The sequence below is a fragment of the Westerdykella ornata genome (genome assembly GCF_010094085.1).
Source record: "Westerdykella ornata strain CBS 379.55 unplaced genomic scaffold EI97scaffold_25, whole genome shotgun sequence".
NCBI lineage: Eukaryota > Fungi > Ascomycota > Dothideomycetes > Pleosporales > Sporormiaceae > Westerdykella > Westerdykella ornata.
In genome coordinates, this window is record NW_022986875.1 from 105,571 (window position 1) to 121,143 (window position 15,573).

At 55.8% G+C, this 15,573-nt stretch overlaps 3 protein-coding genes across 3 annotated transcripts; 1 reads left to right on the plus strand and 2 right to left on the minus strand.

Annotated features, from left to right (window-relative positions):
- Positions 1 to 76: 76 nt before the first annotated feature.
- Positions 77 to 2,953, plus strand: EI97DRAFT_480154 (oligopeptide transporter; the record flags this gene model as incomplete). The annotated part of the gene is made up of 6 exons (XM_033802019.1): positions 77 to 431; positions 510 to 801; positions 858 to 1,131; positions 1,190 to 1,415; positions 1,469 to 1,799; positions 1,883 to 2,953. Exons 1-6 carry the CDS (start codon positions 367 to 369, stop codon positions 2,951 to 2,953), a joined length of 2,259 nt encoding a protein of 752 aa, XP_033651199.1. The 5' UTR covers positions 77 to 366.
- Positions 2,954 to 3,412: 459 nt separating this feature from the next.
- Positions 3,413 to 9,288, minus strand: EI97DRAFT_435832 (ankyrin repeat protein). The gene is made up of 5 exons (XM_033798958.1): positions 7,505 to 9,288; positions 5,798 to 7,457; positions 4,968 to 5,745; positions 4,658 to 4,916; positions 3,413 to 4,596 (listed from the first exon to the last, which is right to left on the minus strand). The coding sequence occupies exons 1-5, from the start codon at positions 9,105 to 9,107 to the stop codon at positions 3,530 to 3,532; spliced, it is 5,367 nt and encodes a 1,788-aa protein (XP_033651200.1). The 5' UTR covers positions 9,108 to 9,288; the 3' UTR covers positions 3,413 to 3,529.
- Positions 9,289 to 11,206: 1,918 nt separating this feature from the next.
- EI97DRAFT_149083 (galactose oxidase) lies at positions 11,207 to 15,057 on the minus strand. The gene is made up of 4 exons (XM_033793254.1): positions 14,559 to 15,057; positions 14,114 to 14,480; positions 11,762 to 14,066; positions 11,207 to 11,690 (listed from the first exon to the last, which is right to left on the minus strand). The coding sequence occupies exons 1-4, from the start codon at positions 14,832 to 14,834 to the stop codon at positions 11,627 to 11,629; spliced, it is 3,012 nt and encodes a 1,003-aa protein (XP_033651201.1). The 5' UTR covers positions 14,835 to 15,057; the 3' UTR covers positions 11,207 to 11,626.
- Positions 15,058 to 15,573: the final 516 nt, after the last annotated feature.

The window sequence follows — 15,573 nt, forward strand, 5'->3', positions numbered from 1 at the left end:
GCACACACGGGCGCAGGGATTCTGTTTCGATAACGGAGACCCGCGTCCAACAACTTCTGGCTTTCACCGCGGCAACTGCAGGAGAGACCTACGGACGGTTGCGATATGTAAATAAGTACTTATCGAAGACGGTTCGCCAATCACGCGGCAGGCCCGACTCCCAGCACATGTGAACCGCCCTCACCCTCCAACTACCCCTGCTCTCGCCGAAGGTCCATCTATCTTCCTTCATATATCTGCATGATACCCCAGCGCCAGGCGTGGGGACTCGTTGCCGCCGCCCCGCCAGTCTTTCCTCACTCACCTCGTCTCCCTTGCTGTCGCCCTCGAGTTTGCCAAACCTGAGAGAGCACGACTGCGTCAAACATGAGTACCAATCCCGAGGTCCTCGACGTCAACGTCGAGCCTCTTGGCCACATCAATCCCAATGTGTAAGTCCAATTTTGCGCAACTCTCATATGAGTGCAGGCGCGAGCATCTATGTACCGAGTAGCTAACCGCAATTCCAGCCCCCCCTTGACGGAGAAGGAAAACACCTTCAAGGCTCCCGCCCCGGCCCGCTTCTCCAATGAGAAAGAGTTTGAACCCGAGGTGGAGCGCATCAAGTCGCTGGATGCCGAACACCACGATGATTTCAACCTCGACCCCTTCAAACCCTTCGATGACCTGCCCGAAGAGACAAGCAGGATCCTGACTTTCCGTGCTCTGTTCGTCGGCCTGTGCTGTGGTGCCCTCGTCAATGCCTCCAACGTCTACCTGGGTCTCAAGACGGGATGGACCTTCACTGCCAATCTGTTCGGCGTAAGCAACAAGTCGCGGCTGCCTCACTGTTGCCTCATGTCTTCTAACCGGGTTAGGCAATCGCTGGTTTTGCTATTGTCAAGTTCATATCGCGAGTCCTGCCGGAGACTTTGGGTCCTCTGCCCTTCCTGGGAGGAAATTTCGGCCCTCGTGAGAACAACATCTGCCAGACGGCCGCAATGGCTTCTGGCGGCATGTCTTCGGTCTTCATTTCTGCGTTCCCCGCCATGTATCAGTTGCATCTGATGGACACGCCTGCTAAGGATTACTGGAAGATTGTCGCCTTGACTGCCGTGGCTGGCTACTTTGGCGTCTTCTTCGCCACGCCCAGTGAGTCTCCCTGCCAGGCGCTGCCGGCCCATGGATCGTCGAGGCTAACAGTTAGCAGTGCGCAAGTTCTTCATCATCTATGTTGCCCGCGAACTCCGCCTCATTTTCCCTACTGCTTCCGCTACTGCCATGACTATCCGCGCTATGCATCAGGCCGTTACTGGTGAGATCATGGGCAGGATGAAGATGAAGGCCCTCTCCATCTCTTTCGCCTCTGCCCTCGTCTTGCGTGTTGTCTCCCAGTATGCGCTCGGCATCCTCTGGGACTGGCACTTCTTCACCTGGTAAGCCCACAGGCGACCTTTACGGCAAAGCTACCGAGCTAATAGAATAACAGGTTCCACATCTGGGGCAACTACAAGACGCTCGCTCTGTCGGTTGAGAGCTGGGGCTGGTATCTCGAATGGACCCCTGCCTTCATCGGGTCCGGAATGCTGGTCGGCCTGAATGTGTCCATCAGCTTCTTGGCCGGAAGTGTTATTGCCTGGGGCATCATTGGTCCTGCGCTCGTTCACAACAATGTCGCTTGGGGCGTCAATCTGGGAGAGGGCGACCCGAAATGGGAGGGATATACCTCATTTGCTTCGCTGAGCTTGGCCGCAAGCAACAAGGACTACCCGTCACCCAGATACTGGCTCCTCTGGCCTGGCGTTTTGCTGATGATTGCTGTTTCTTTCACTGGCAAGTACACACATACTTCTCATTGTACTCATCATGCTGACGACTCGTAGAACTCGCCCTTCAATACAAGGTCCTCTGGTTCGCCTTCAAGGCCCTCTACCGCGGCATCTCCGCTGGCCTCTATGATCTGGGCAAAGCCATGGGGAAGGAGCTGAAGGTATTCAAGAAAGTTGGCGCTCGTGCCAACGAAGATCTTGTTGAAGATCCTGCCGAGCCGCACCAGCAGGTCAAGATGTGGATGTGGATGCCAGGTCTCCTCGTCTCCATCATCTGCATCTGCGTGGTCCTCGGCGTTCAGTTCGAGATGCCTGTCGGCATGTCGCTCCTGTCCGTCTTCTTGGCCTTCTTCTTCTCCTTCGTCGCCATCCAGTGCACTGGTGTCACGGACATCACACCCCTGACGGCGGCATCCAAGGCCTCCCAGATCATCCTCGGCGGCGCCACCAAGGCCGAGGGTTGGGACGTCCAGCACGCCCAGCGGCTCAACCTCATCGGCGGTGCCATGTGCAGCATCGGAGCCAACCAATCGACCGATCTGACCTGCGACTTCCGCACCGGCTTCCTCCTCCGCACTCCGCCGCATTACCAGTGGTACGCCCAGGGCATCGGCACCTTGGTCGCCACGTTCCTCGCACCCGCCATGTTCCAACTCTTCGCGACCGCGTACCCGTGCATCCTCGATAAAGAAGCGAAAACATGTGCGTTCTCCATCCCGTCCGTCTCGGCCTGGCGCGCCACCGCCGTCGCCGTCACGGACCCGACGTTCCCGATCCCCAAGTCGAGCGGCATCTTCGCCATCGTCTTCGCCGCCTTTGGCTCCTTGATGGTGCTCGTGCGCCAGTACGTGTGGACGGGCCGCCTCGAGTGGATGAAGAAGTACCACCCCAACATGATGTGCATCGGCCTGGCCTTTGTGCTGCCGCAGACCGTCTACGGCACCGCCATGTGCATGGGCTCGCTGGCGGCGCTCATCTGGGCGAAGAAGCGGCCCGAGCATTTCGACATCTACGGCTACGCGGTGGCGGCGGGGCTGATTGCGGGCGAGGGCATCGGCGGCGTGGTGAATGCCATTTTCCAGATCGCCGGTATCAGTGGGAGTGTTTATGGCAGTCAGGTGGCGTGTCCCATGAGCTGTGAGTGAATGTCCTCAGTGGGGTGGGATTGAGGGAAAGAAGGGACCGGGAGGGGTGATTTTCTTTTCTGATTTGGAAGGGAGGAAGGGTGTGATATCCACGGCTCTCGTTAATGAATGAAGGGGGTTATGTGGGCCTGATTATGGGCGGGGAACCTTTTATACAGTAATGAATGGAAATGAATCATGCGAAAGATGATGGATTCTGAGGTGTTTGTCTGCTTGCTGCTTGAGGCATTGATGTCGATGCTGTTGTGAGTGCGTTGACGCTGTTCAGCCTCTCGTCGCGGCTGGAAAGTGACAAGGTGGCGATTCCTCTTGTACACGATTCCGTGGTTCACTCCCACTCCTTCATCTGGTAGACTTTAAGAGGACCGACATCCTAGATTGACAGCTCGTTTTCGCTTTGGACGGAATTGCAGCGGCGCCAGCACCGCCCATTGTATGAGGAACCCCGAAATACATAGACCCTAATAACCATGAAAGAGATGTATGCCCTGATATCATAACCTGCATCTACCCCTCCACAACCAGGCCGTGGCCGCACCCCACGCACATCCATCTACCTTCCCCTGTATCCACCATCTACGCCGCCCAAGCCCTCGGCCCCTTATCAAACCACGTAACCACGGCCTTGGGAAACCACTGCGCAACCTCATCCGTCTTCCTGTCCCCCTCCCCCTCCTCCGCCTGCCCACCCTCGACGCTCCCCTCTTCCTCCTCATTCGCCCTTCCATACCTCCCTCGCCCGCCCGTCCTCTGCCGCTTGGATTGTGTATTCCACTCGGCCAACCGATTCGCCACCTCATTCGCTTCCGCAAGGCTAACCAACTTTCTCTTCCCCGGGCTCCTCGCCGCAAACTCCTCGCACGTCTTCCACACCGTCTCCAGCGTGACTTCTCCATCCTCTCCCTCCTTCTTGACAAACTCCTCCGCCAGCTTATCCACAACGCTTACTCCATGTCCTCGATACGGATCCCGCCCCACCTTCGGCGCCTCCTGCACGCAGCTTGACAGAAAGTTATCCTTTGCCAACTCCATCGGCGTGCATCCGACCGAGTTCTCTCGGTACAGCAGATCCGCTCGATAACTCAGCATAATCCTCAAGAACGATTGCTGCTTATTCTTGACGGCGAAGTGCAGCGGCGTTTCACCACTCGCGTCGAAGAGTTCCAGGTGCTCGTTGTTGGTCGGCTTGGCAAGGTCGAGGATCGCCCTGAGGACCTTTTCAGGGCTCTCGAGGTTCGTGAACGTGATTACGTTCCTCTGCCACCTAGCTAGCGGAGTCAAGGAGCCAGGGGAGTAAGAGCAGCGCTGGTTGAGTAGCGAGGGGATGAGGCGCTTGTCGATGAGGTTCAGATACTCATGCAGGTCCTTGAAACCCCGATTCGCATTCGTGTAAGGGGAGACGAGTAGCAGATGGAGGATATTGGAGCCTATCTTGTCCCGAACAGTCTGATCGGCACCGGCTTCGATGAGGAGTTTAGCGGCGTCAAGACGGCCGAGAGAAAAGGCAAGAGCCAAGGGGGTATGACCCATGGTAATGGATTTGGTGTTGACAGAGTCGGGCATGACTTGGAGGAGGTACCGAATCAATTTCAGGGATTCGGGCGATGGTTCTGCCATCACTGCGCAGTGCATAGCGTATTCACCTACGCTATATGAGCAATGTCCAGGGTCTGCGGAGCGGCCATAGATGGACTGAAAACTTACGTCTCACACCAAGCCACTTCGAAACCACTTTATCAAACCCACCAGCCGACGTGTTCAAATGTTTGATGTACTTATTGTCCTTATTCGTCTCCCCGAATTCCCTGTAAAGACGCGCAGGCGTATCGCTAAGGAACCACTCCACGCTCGCAAGGCTACCGTCAAATGCCGCCCGCAACAGCGGTGGAGTTTGGTCTACAATGTCCTGTTTGTAAGTGCCACGGGCGGCATTGACCCAGTCTTCGCGCTTGCGGCCGTGCACCTAATTCATCAGCAAGAGGAAGGGGGACATGTTGGTTGCGAGAGCGCCTACCGAAAGCCCCTGATAGTACCGCGGTTTCTCAATCAGCTTGACACCACTCTGCTTCACCAGGGCCTCGAGCTCAATCCCCGCGCCATACAGCCTGATTTCCTCCGCCAGCATATCCAGACGGCCATACTTGATCGTACGCTGAAAATCCGTGTAGTCAAACAGAAGTTCAGGAGCATCGGGGATCTCTGCCATCCTTGAACGTTGGGTCCATTCATAGTCCAAATCCACCATGAACGTGAACAAGTCCTTATCGTTTGTGATGATGGCCCATCGCTGCAGGGAGACGGGACATTTTCCGTCCTCAGCTTCTCGATCATCAATACCGTAGGTGAGCTTTGCCTCGGGATGCAACATCTTCTCGTACTCCCATACAGGACACTCCCACGAGATCAGTCCTAATGGTTGGACGTTTGACTTTACCTGCGTCGCCACCTCGCCGATATTATCAATAGTGAACGTGTCATCCACAATCGTCTTGTACACCTGCATACGATCAGAGCCAGAGTCGCTGCAAGCTTCGCTTTTCTCATCACTATCGTCATCTTCCATGCGATATCGCGCATCCGTTGGCTTGTCCACCGGCTCGTACTGGGCAAAAGCAATCTCGACGATCGCCTTTGCGACATCGCGGTGACCACGGAGCACTGCAATACTGAAAGGCGAGTACTGATTTTGGTCCCTGACAGCAATCTTCAGCGGGGTGGCTCTATCGGGGCCGCGGGGCGCAAGAGTTAGAGACTTGATCTTGTCGAGATCACCGTCCCAAGCTGCTTGGAATCTGTCTTGCGTTAGCGATTCCGCAAGGCCGATTGTTTGAGGTGTGAACCCACAGTTCCAAGTACGCCTCCCTTGTGTCATCCGTAAGATCATGAACATTGAAATTGAAAGCCACCGCGAAGGGGCCCTGGTTGTCCTTGCCAAATCGAGGATAGAAGTCATGGCTCTGCTCGGGGTTGTTCACAATATCGGGGTGCAGCTCTTCAAACGTTTTGGCTCCCTTTGCAACCAGCGCTTTCTCGAGCTGTTTGAACTTGGCCAGCATTTCGGTAACGGCTTTCTCTTTTTCGGCTGATCCTGCCCGGTCGCGGTTGGCCTTGACTTCCTCCTCGTACTTCTCCTTCGCCTCGCGATCCGCCTTGTGAGCGGCATCCACTTGAATCCTGGCGATGAAGTGTTTGTAAGTTCCGGCGTCCAGATCTTGGAGATAATCGCGTCCCGCTTCCAACCTACTCTTCGGTACGGACGAACCGGCTTCATCCCTGTGCTTCTGAAGTTTCTGGATCTTACTCCGCACCATATCCAAGACGGTCTCCATGTGCTGGTATCGCCTCCTCCACTCATCTTGGAGTGCGTATTGCGTCTCGGGAGGCAGTGCCTCCGTATTCGCCCCTCGTTCCAGCAGCGCAAGCGCAACTTCCGGTACTTCGGTCTGCACAGCCAGCACGATTGGCTGGTGAGTATACTTGAGGAAGTTATTGAGGTTGTAGTCGGGACCGCGAGTCGAGACTGCGGAGAACTGTGCCTCCACGGACTTTACCCAATCTTTGAACGCGATGGTTGGGCTGGCTCCGGCCTCCAAGAGTTTGAGAGCGGTAAGGGAGTTTCCGTTGTAGATGGCGCTCATGAGGGGACTCCAGGCTTCCGGACTGTAGTCTGAGCCGAATACTGACATGTGGTTTAGAATGCGCATAGCGGCGGGCCCGTCCTGCTGGAAATAGATGTCCAAAACCTCAGGCTTCTCCGGTTTCTTAGTGGCTGCGAATTGGAGCGCGGTGGTTTGATGCATGTCAGCCTGCGCCGAGGTAGCTCCCAGTTCCAGTAACGTGCGCGTCATCTCCAAGGCTTTCTCCAGAGGGAGATTCAAGGCAAGAATCAGTGTCAAGATCGCACCCCTGGGCGACTTGTCATAACTACTCAGGAGTTTGATTGGAAGGAGGACGTCTGCTCCAAAGGTCTGGACGAGCTCCTTGACAACCTCAATGTGCCCACCGAGGATGGCGTAGTGGAGCGGTGAGCACTTTGTATCCCAGGAAAGCACGTTGACGTCGTAGACGTCCGGGTCATTGTCTTCTTCTTCGGGAATGGAATCTTTGTTTTGCTCTCTCTCTGCGTTCTTGACTTTGATGTAGGATCCTGTCGTGGTGGAATGCATGTCCTCGTCCTCGTCCGAGTCGGCGTCGATCATCTCGGCATCACTCTCCTCAGAGGTTTCGTTTGGCCTAACATCTTCTGTATCTCCAGCTTTTGCCTGCCTCTCCGCAATGCGGGCTTGCTTGCGAGCATCTTCTTTCTTCGCCTCCTCCTCTTCGTTCTCTTCGCTCTTATTCATGATCATCCGAACCATCTCCACATCACCGCGGGCGGCAGCCAAGTGCAAAGCCGTTCTCCCATCAGCGAGACGAGCCACCAATCGGGCACCATGGTCAATGAGCGACTTTACGATCTCAGGGGTCGAAGAAACAACAGCAAGGTGCAGTGGCGTTCGTCCAGCTGTCCAGTTGTTAGCACGCCGTCTTCACGAGGGGAAACGGACTCACTATAATCTCGACAGTTAGGATCCGCCCCCTCCTGCGCAAGCCAATCCTCCACATGCTCCAAATCACAATCAACAATCGCCTGACAGAGCCTCGCTGTATTGCCAACGTACGCCATCTCCGTCCAATCATCATCCGTCAGCGGATGAAACGAACCGATAGCCTGACGTCCCGGGTCATCCTTGATGAAGGAGATTTCCCCCGAGACGTATATTTTCGCTTCTTCCTCAGCAACCACGTGCTCTTCGTCGGTTACTGGGGCGGGACAGCTCCCACAGCAATCGTGGATAATGTCCGTGGCGTAGCCGAAGAAGGCTGGGTGGCGGTGGAGGTTGACCTCGCGGTCCTTTTGCTTGTTCCACTCGGCGTTTAGGAGGAGGTCTTTTGTGTAGAGCAGTTTTTCGATCTTCTTGGCGTGGTATTTGGGTCCGTAGGGAATGGTGAAGGTATGGTAGTCGCTCACATCCTCCTGCTCCACCCACTCGGCCACCTCATCCTCAAACCTCTCCTTGATATTACCCTTGGACGAGAAACTATACGGCCGATTGATCGCAGGTCTGCCTCTCTCGCGCCGCCTCTCATCCATGTAAGACTCTCGCTCATATTTTGTGGGCAGACGCTCCAAAACCAAAAGCCGAGCCAATCCAACCGTCCTGCCAAAGTTCCGCTCGAAAATGGTGGGATCAATGCGGGAGCGATCCAGCAAGGGCCAGTACACTTCGAAGCCCCTGCGGGAGTATTTGGAGAGGCGGTTTTCGTAGGAGGGTGAGCGGCGGGTTAGGTCGATGGTGTTGGTCTGCGTCATAAACGCTGTCAGAGCTCGAGGGGCGGCGTAGACCTGCTTTCCGTCGTAGGCAGCGCAGGAGCAATCGACATCGAATCCAGTCAAGATTTCGGCAACCGATTTGTAGACACGGAGCACGATCTGAATGTGCCGGGTGGGGTACTGGCTGGCAATGGTGATGGCATTCTTGGTCCGGATGGTGGTGATCTCGGTCAAGATGCTGTCTTTGACGCGCTGTTCAATGTCGAGGATCTTCTTGATTGCTTCTTCCTCGGTCAAACCGTATATGAACAGGTCCACATCGGAAGCTGGGGCAATCTTCTCATGGTAGTAGTGCCGCAGCGACTTCTTAGATTTCTTGTACTTGTCAGGCACGGGCAAGAGGCAAGTGACAACAGAGGAGCCCGCGGCAACGACATTAGTCCAGTCGAGGTCCACTAGCGAGGACTCGGTGAAGAGGGCGAAGTTCTGCTGGAAGTCCTTTATGTCGTGCACAATGGCTGGTGAACCATGTGGACGCCTGTCCTGGGGCTCCAATGGCATTATGTACCTGTCCTTTTCCTCTTGGGTCTCTGCATCGAGGTTTCTAGCTCGGATGGTGACATCTTTCTGGTGGCCGTCGAAGAGCGGGACGATGTTCAGATAGTTATCGGCCAGGGCAGGGTGGTCGGGCTCCTGGGCAAAGACTTGTCGGAGTTTTGCATCGTACTGCTTGAATGGTTCGAGCAGTTCTGGCAGCCGCTTCTGAGGGTTGGATGCGATGTAGGGAATGAAATCCGAGTGCTTGACGGGCACGTCCGGAAGTGTGGAGTAAGCGGACATGATGGAGGTGCGGTGCGCTGAAAGCGTACAGAAGCGAGCTGGCTGAAACGGTTGATTGCAACGCCCTACGGACCATTGACTAAGACTAAGCTTGAGTAAAGGCAGACGGATGAAGTTGAGGAAAGACAAAGCAGTCGATGGTGCAGGTGCTGACAGGTTTATATACGCATCTTTCCAGAGGTAGGAACGACTGAACGACATAATAAGTCATGTGTTTTCGCGCCTCATTCCCGTCGCGCGTTGCTGCCTTCGGTAATAGATCAGGCAACTACGCGGCTCAGACGCGGCCAGAGCAATCCAATTGCTACAAGTCGTTGTCCCGCGATGCTTCTCAAAAAACTTGCCCAAACAGGAGATTGATCAAATAAAGATGGGTCGGCGCAGCCTGGAGGCGGCGAGAGTCCAGACATGGTCATCATTATTCATATGCATGAGAAAGCAGTGGGTGTAAGCCCAGGGGGAACGGATCCATGCCCGGGTGGATGACAGGTTGGCACTTTACCGAGATTGGATGTACATAGTCAGAGCTCTCCATTTGCATCTCGCATCCATCGACCTCGGGAGGGAGTACCATGTAAAGGACTTAAGGAAGCCGAAGGAGCCGAGCCTATATCATCGGCGCTGTCAAAGTCCGACATCCATCAGATGGCTTCGGTAGTAGACCCAACATGTAGAGCACTCGAGTCTTTCCATTTTATTGCATTATTTTACACACAAAACACTGCCTCCTCCACTCTGAAACCCCACTTCAACGTCCGTTAATCCAGGACGCCCCTGGACTCAGTACAAAAGGAGGTGGTATACCCTGACGACGCAAATGGAAATAGAACAATTGTTGCAATTCGAAAAGAACAGATTATTTTCGTGACACAGAAGAACAGAACAAACCAGATCTCCAGTAGAGAGATGGGTATAGCCGTGTCATATACGAGGCCAAGTGAGGAGTCGGTCCCATGTGCCGAAATCCAGCCAGCGCCGCTTCAACAAGCCCAAGCATGGCTCGGGCGTGTGCGGTGCAAACATGACGGTACTAGAAGTTACAAAGTAGGTAGCCCCGGTATAGGGTACAGTCCGCTATCGCGGGTACATGAGGTAGTGTCAAACCCAAAACGCCGAAACCTGTCGTTCCACATAGAAAGCATCATATCATCTTAGAGCCGCCAGGACCCGAGGGAGCAGTCGCCGCTGTTGGAGTCGACAGCTGACTGCCTGCTCCCGTACCTTCTTCACTTTTCGCTTCCTTGTTCTCCTCCTCGTCGTCAAGGTCCATCCGTTTGCGCCATTGGGCCAAGCTCTCGCTCAGTTCACTCTTCTCGCTCGTTGGCGTCCTCTCAAAGTCGAACCGATCGCTCAGGCGGTTGGCATTGACCCGGTTCGTCGTCTCCCAATGAGTTCGCAACGCATCCAGTTCGGAAGCTAGATTCTCCAAAGCCATCGAATTGCGCGTGACTGCCGAACTGGGCCGATTGTTGGCATCGGGCGTGCTGGAGCCCTCCGTCTCACTGTAGAGGGAATCCCCGGAAATGCTATCGTGTTGGCGGTGGCCCCGGCGGCCTCCGTTGACCTCGCTCGCAGGCAATTGGGACTGCCGGCGGTACGTGTCCACGGAGCTCTCAAACTGATCCAAGAACATCTGGACCCGGCGCTCAGCCTCGCGCGCCCGTTCGTCAAGAGCCTCATTTTCACTTCGGAGAGTCTCCAACTCTGCCCGATACTGGGCTGCGGAGCTTTCGGCTTCCTTGGCCTTCTCTGTCGTGGCCTCCGCTTCCTGGCGTGCCGTGGCTAGCTCAGACTGTATTCTGGAAAGCTGGCCCTCCAAGTTCTCGACAGTCTTCTTCATACTGGCTTGAAGATCAGAAAGCTCAGACCGAAGTGAAGCTCTCTCGGCTCTCCAATTGTCAAGCTCGGCTTTCGATGGTCCTTCTGCCGCTTTCTTCGCCCGGCCTAGCTCCTCCTCCAGCTTCTGATTCGCGTTCTTATAGCGTTCCAGCTCCTGCTTCATCTTGGTCAGCATCTTCTCGGTACCTCGTAGGTACTTGACCGCAGCCTGGTGATCGTTGTGCAGAGCCTGCAGCTTCTCTTCCCATTCCTTGCTGACCTCATGTTCACGCTGCTCAAAGACGGAGCGTAGCTCCTCGTGCGCCTTATTCATCGAGTCAATCTGTTGCTCCAACTCCCTTACGCGGTTCAACTCGGGAGTGCCGAATCGCGAGCCCGGACTCTCGAGCACCCGCGAACGTCGGGCATCTACCGCATTGATACCTCGTTCCTCTAGGAGATTCTTGAGCGTCCGGAGCTGGACCTCGAACGCGTTGCTCTCTAGTCGCAGGCGTTCATGTTGCTGGCGAAGTTCCGCTTTCTCTGCCTCCGCACTTTGGACATCCCGCAGCGCTTGTTGCAGTTGTTTTCGAACGCTTAGCCCTTCGCGGCTAGACTGTTCCTGATACGCTTCAAGGCCCGCGATTCGCTCTTCCGCCCGGCGGAGTTTATCCGATGCTTGGTCTGCAGCCGCTTGGTTCTTACGAACCATAGCATTGGCAGCCTCCACCTGTTGTTGAAGGATAGTGACCCGTTCGTCCATCGCTTCGTTCTCTTCGTCATCACGCTCAGCAATCTTGGCAAGACCCGAGAGAACGGCTTCTCGATGCAAACGCGCTTCTTCGGCGTACTTCTCGGCAAGCTCCTCAGCATCACGCAGCTTCTGAGAAGCTCTTTCAAGCTCAGTCGTGCGCTCCTCATGTTCCGACCGTAATTGTGCAAGTTTCTGATGCAACGTGTCACGTTGGGATCGTTCTTCTTCCAACTTCTTTTCCAGTAGTGCGGACTTCTCAGACGACGAGGCAAGCGCATCGCGGAGCGATTGGAGAACTGCAGCATGGCTTCGGGACTCCTCGGTCATCTTGGCGACTTTGGAGGCCAGTTCATTCTTGTCTACAGCAAGCAAGCGGTAAGACGCTTCTGCTTCGGAAGCATTCGCTGACGCCTCTCTTGCTATGCGCTGCGCCTCATGCAACTCGGCGCGCAAGCTGTCCAGCTCCGCCGCATGCTCTTGCCGGGAGGAATCCAAGTCTCGCACGCGCCTATGTGCTGCGTCCGCTGTCTCCTCCGCGAGTTGTCTTGCCTTACGCTCGCCTTCGAGCTCATGCTTCAACCTCTCGACCTGTGTGGAAAGCTCGGTTTGAGAGGCCAGAGACACTGCCAAGCGATGGTTGATATCGTTGATGCGGTCCAAGTCCGGTGTCCCCGTGCTACGCGCGGGATCGGGTTGAGGCGTTCCACTCTGACTACCACCACCATGGGCGGCCAGTTTTGCTTTCGCATAGATAGCTTCGCCGATTGCAGCATCTCTTTGCTTTTCCACCTCGGCTATACGTTTGGCAGCATCGTCACCCTGAGCCTTGATGGACTTCTGGACGCGCTCCAGTTCGTTTTTCATTTTCAGCAGGGCTTCGAGAAGCGGTCGGTCATCGTCACCAAAGGCGTCTGCAGCATTCTGATCCAGTATTGGACTCATGGAAGTACCAGGATTGTAGCCAGCCTTGCGAGCAAGTGCCAATTCTGAGGCATACCAGGCATTGCGGCTCTTGGCAGCTTCGAGCTCCCTTACCAGCTCTTCGTTCTGCTGTTGAAGGGCAGGAGAGGCTCCCAGGCCACTGTCAATGGGTCGTTGATCCCTCTCTCGGCTCAATGCTCGCTGCTGCGTTTCCGTGGACCTTCGAGGGGTGCCCTCCTCCACACTTTCCAGAGAGTGCTGCTGCTTGTGAGATCTCGATGTGTTCCGAGAAACGACGCTCCCCGACCTCGTGCTGTCCATGGACTCCTTGGGTTCCCGTTGATGGAGACTGGCAGTAGCATCCGATGGCTTGCGTTGTCCATTGACGGCCTTTTCATTAACGAATGGCGTTTGCGCCTGACCAGAAGATGGGCTGTCTCTGTTCACGGGGGAGATGGTTTCGCGCTCAAAGGAGCCTGCCCTGGTGTCAACTGATGGTCCATACCCGCGATCCCCCCTGGTAGGCGTTCGGCTCCTAGCAGTGGAGGGAACAGGCGTAGAACCATTTGAACGGGGTTGAGGGGGTTGCTGAAGTGGTGGAGGACCGGATGGAGCAGCCCCTGCAGCTCGTGGGAGGCGAGACCCGCCCGGTCCCACGCCGTTCACCATGGCGTCTTGGTTGCGAGACTGCGGCGCCGCACCGGGTTTGCCTTGTGTAGCATCGTTCCTCTCCCCACCGCTCGCAATCCGTTGCGTTACCGTCTGAGGCGGAGGGGCGTCATTAGGCGGATAGCGAATCTTGGAAGTATCCAGGACGTAGGCCAAACTCAGCTCGTTTCTGTCGCTGGTGGACGAACTCGGTTCACCGGCCATGACAACCACATGTTTCCCGTAAGCCGTCATGCTATGTCCGGACCGTGCAGACGGGGATTGTCCCATATTTTGGAACATATACCATCGACGCGACGAGATGCGGAAAGCCGCCAAATCCCCCAGGTCAATACCTTCCTGTGTCCTTCCACCAAAAATGTACATGGTGTCATTGACGAGTGCAGCCGAATGGCCCTCTCGCGCGACTGGGATGTATCCAATGCAGGAGAGCTCGGTCCACGAGTTCGACCGTGGTTCATAGGTCCAAACATCGTTGAACCAGCGTACGCCGTCCGTTCCACCGAAAAGGTAGAGTTTCTCGTTCCAAGTCACCACAGAGTGGTTGGTTCGTGCAGGGGGGCTCCGGCCTTGGGGAGACGATAGCGCACCGTCCTTCGTATTGGGAAGCAAGACCTCCCAGCGACTTGATGAAGATTGAAGCGAATTCAAGTCAAATGCCACTAGATCGTTGAAAAAGAAACCTTCGACCTGGCCTCCAAATATGTAAATCTTCGAACCCAGAATGTTTAACGTGTGTCCATATCGCCCAGTGGGCCGCGGGCCCTGAGGTAGCGCTCGTGACCAGTGCTTGGTGGCTGGAGGGTGTCAATACAAGCAGATCAATGGGAAAATATGGACCTACAAGTGTTGAGAAGGTAGAGAGTGTCATCCAAGTCATCTTCATCATCCAATTTCGTGTCACCTCCGAAGACGATGAAGGCGTTGCCGACAAGCAGACTCGCATGGCCAACACGCGGCCCAGGACCATCGCCGGTAGTGGCTATAGGGTAACACGCCATGCTCCCATTGCCTAGTTCGGTGACCCAAAGGTCGCCCTTGACGGTGCTTCCCCCCACCAAACCCCCCATGATGTAAATGATACCATCTTTCGAGGCGGTGGAATTAATAGCGGCGCCATATCGGGGAAAGGGATTAGCGGATGTGGTAAAGTTCAGTCGCTTGGACGACCAAGGGTATGGAGAATCTTGAGGATTCCGTGTTCGCGAAGCCTACCAGCGCAGTGCATGATCAGCAACAAGCCCATATAGTATTGACACAGTATTCGCGAAATCAAGAGGGGTCCCTACCTGCTGGTCCGAATCTGACCTGTCGCGGCTTGCTCGAGGCTCGGGACTCGCAGTATTCGTGGCATTAAGAGAGTTGAGGGAATTATTTACGCTGGTCCCAGGGGTTGATATCTGGCCAGGCGGCCCGGGGCGCACCTTCTCTAGATCGCGCGGTCCCGGGGCATTGGCGGGAGGTAATTGTGAGCCAGGCCCATGCGAAGATGAGATCTCTCGAGTGGCAGGCGGAAGGCCGCTACCCTGGTGTTGCTTGCTTTTCTTGCCGAAGAGAAACGACATGGCGGAGGCAGCGCTCGCGGTCTGCGGCGTTTGAGGGACAGCAACCGGTACGATTCAAGGGCGCATTCGGGCTGCGATTGGGGATCAGGTGTACGTTGGCTATGGGGTGCGAAGCTGCGCCAGTGTTGTAGGGTGAATGACTCTGATTCAACGGGTCGTGCGTAGGGGAGAGGACTGCTCTTAGGAGGGTGGTCACAGCGGTCACCTGTGACGAGCGATGGTGTCGTCTCAAGTGGAGGTGAAGCGAACAGGGCAAGCGGCCGAAGCGAACGAAGAGCGGAGGGGCGGCGGTCGGTACAGCCCGCTGCCACCGTGAAGCTGAAGGCGAACGGCGGGACGTCGAGGGTAGCGAGGAGAGCAGTCTTGAAGGGTGAGGTGAGGGTTAACTTTTGGGTGGAGGCTTGGCTGAGAGGGTGTACGGAAGCGGAGAAGGAGAGTAGATCGGGATTAGCGAGCAGGATGACGCCGGGCTTGGTGCAGGTCAATGTGGGTGGTGGCTTGTTTCTCAGAGACAAATAATGGTTGCGCGTCGGCCAGCTGGTGGGTGCACGCCTGCTGTGAGGCCTGGCGGGTGGTGAGTGTCGTGTTCCTGGGGCGCCATCTTCAACCTTCAGTCGAGAGAGAGGCCCAGCGGCCCCTGAATTCCCCAACCTGCGCCGGGAAGGCTGCGGGCCATGTGATTGGCTCCGCACCCGATTCCATGCTCCAAGTCTGCAGGGCGGTTGTCGGACAATATATA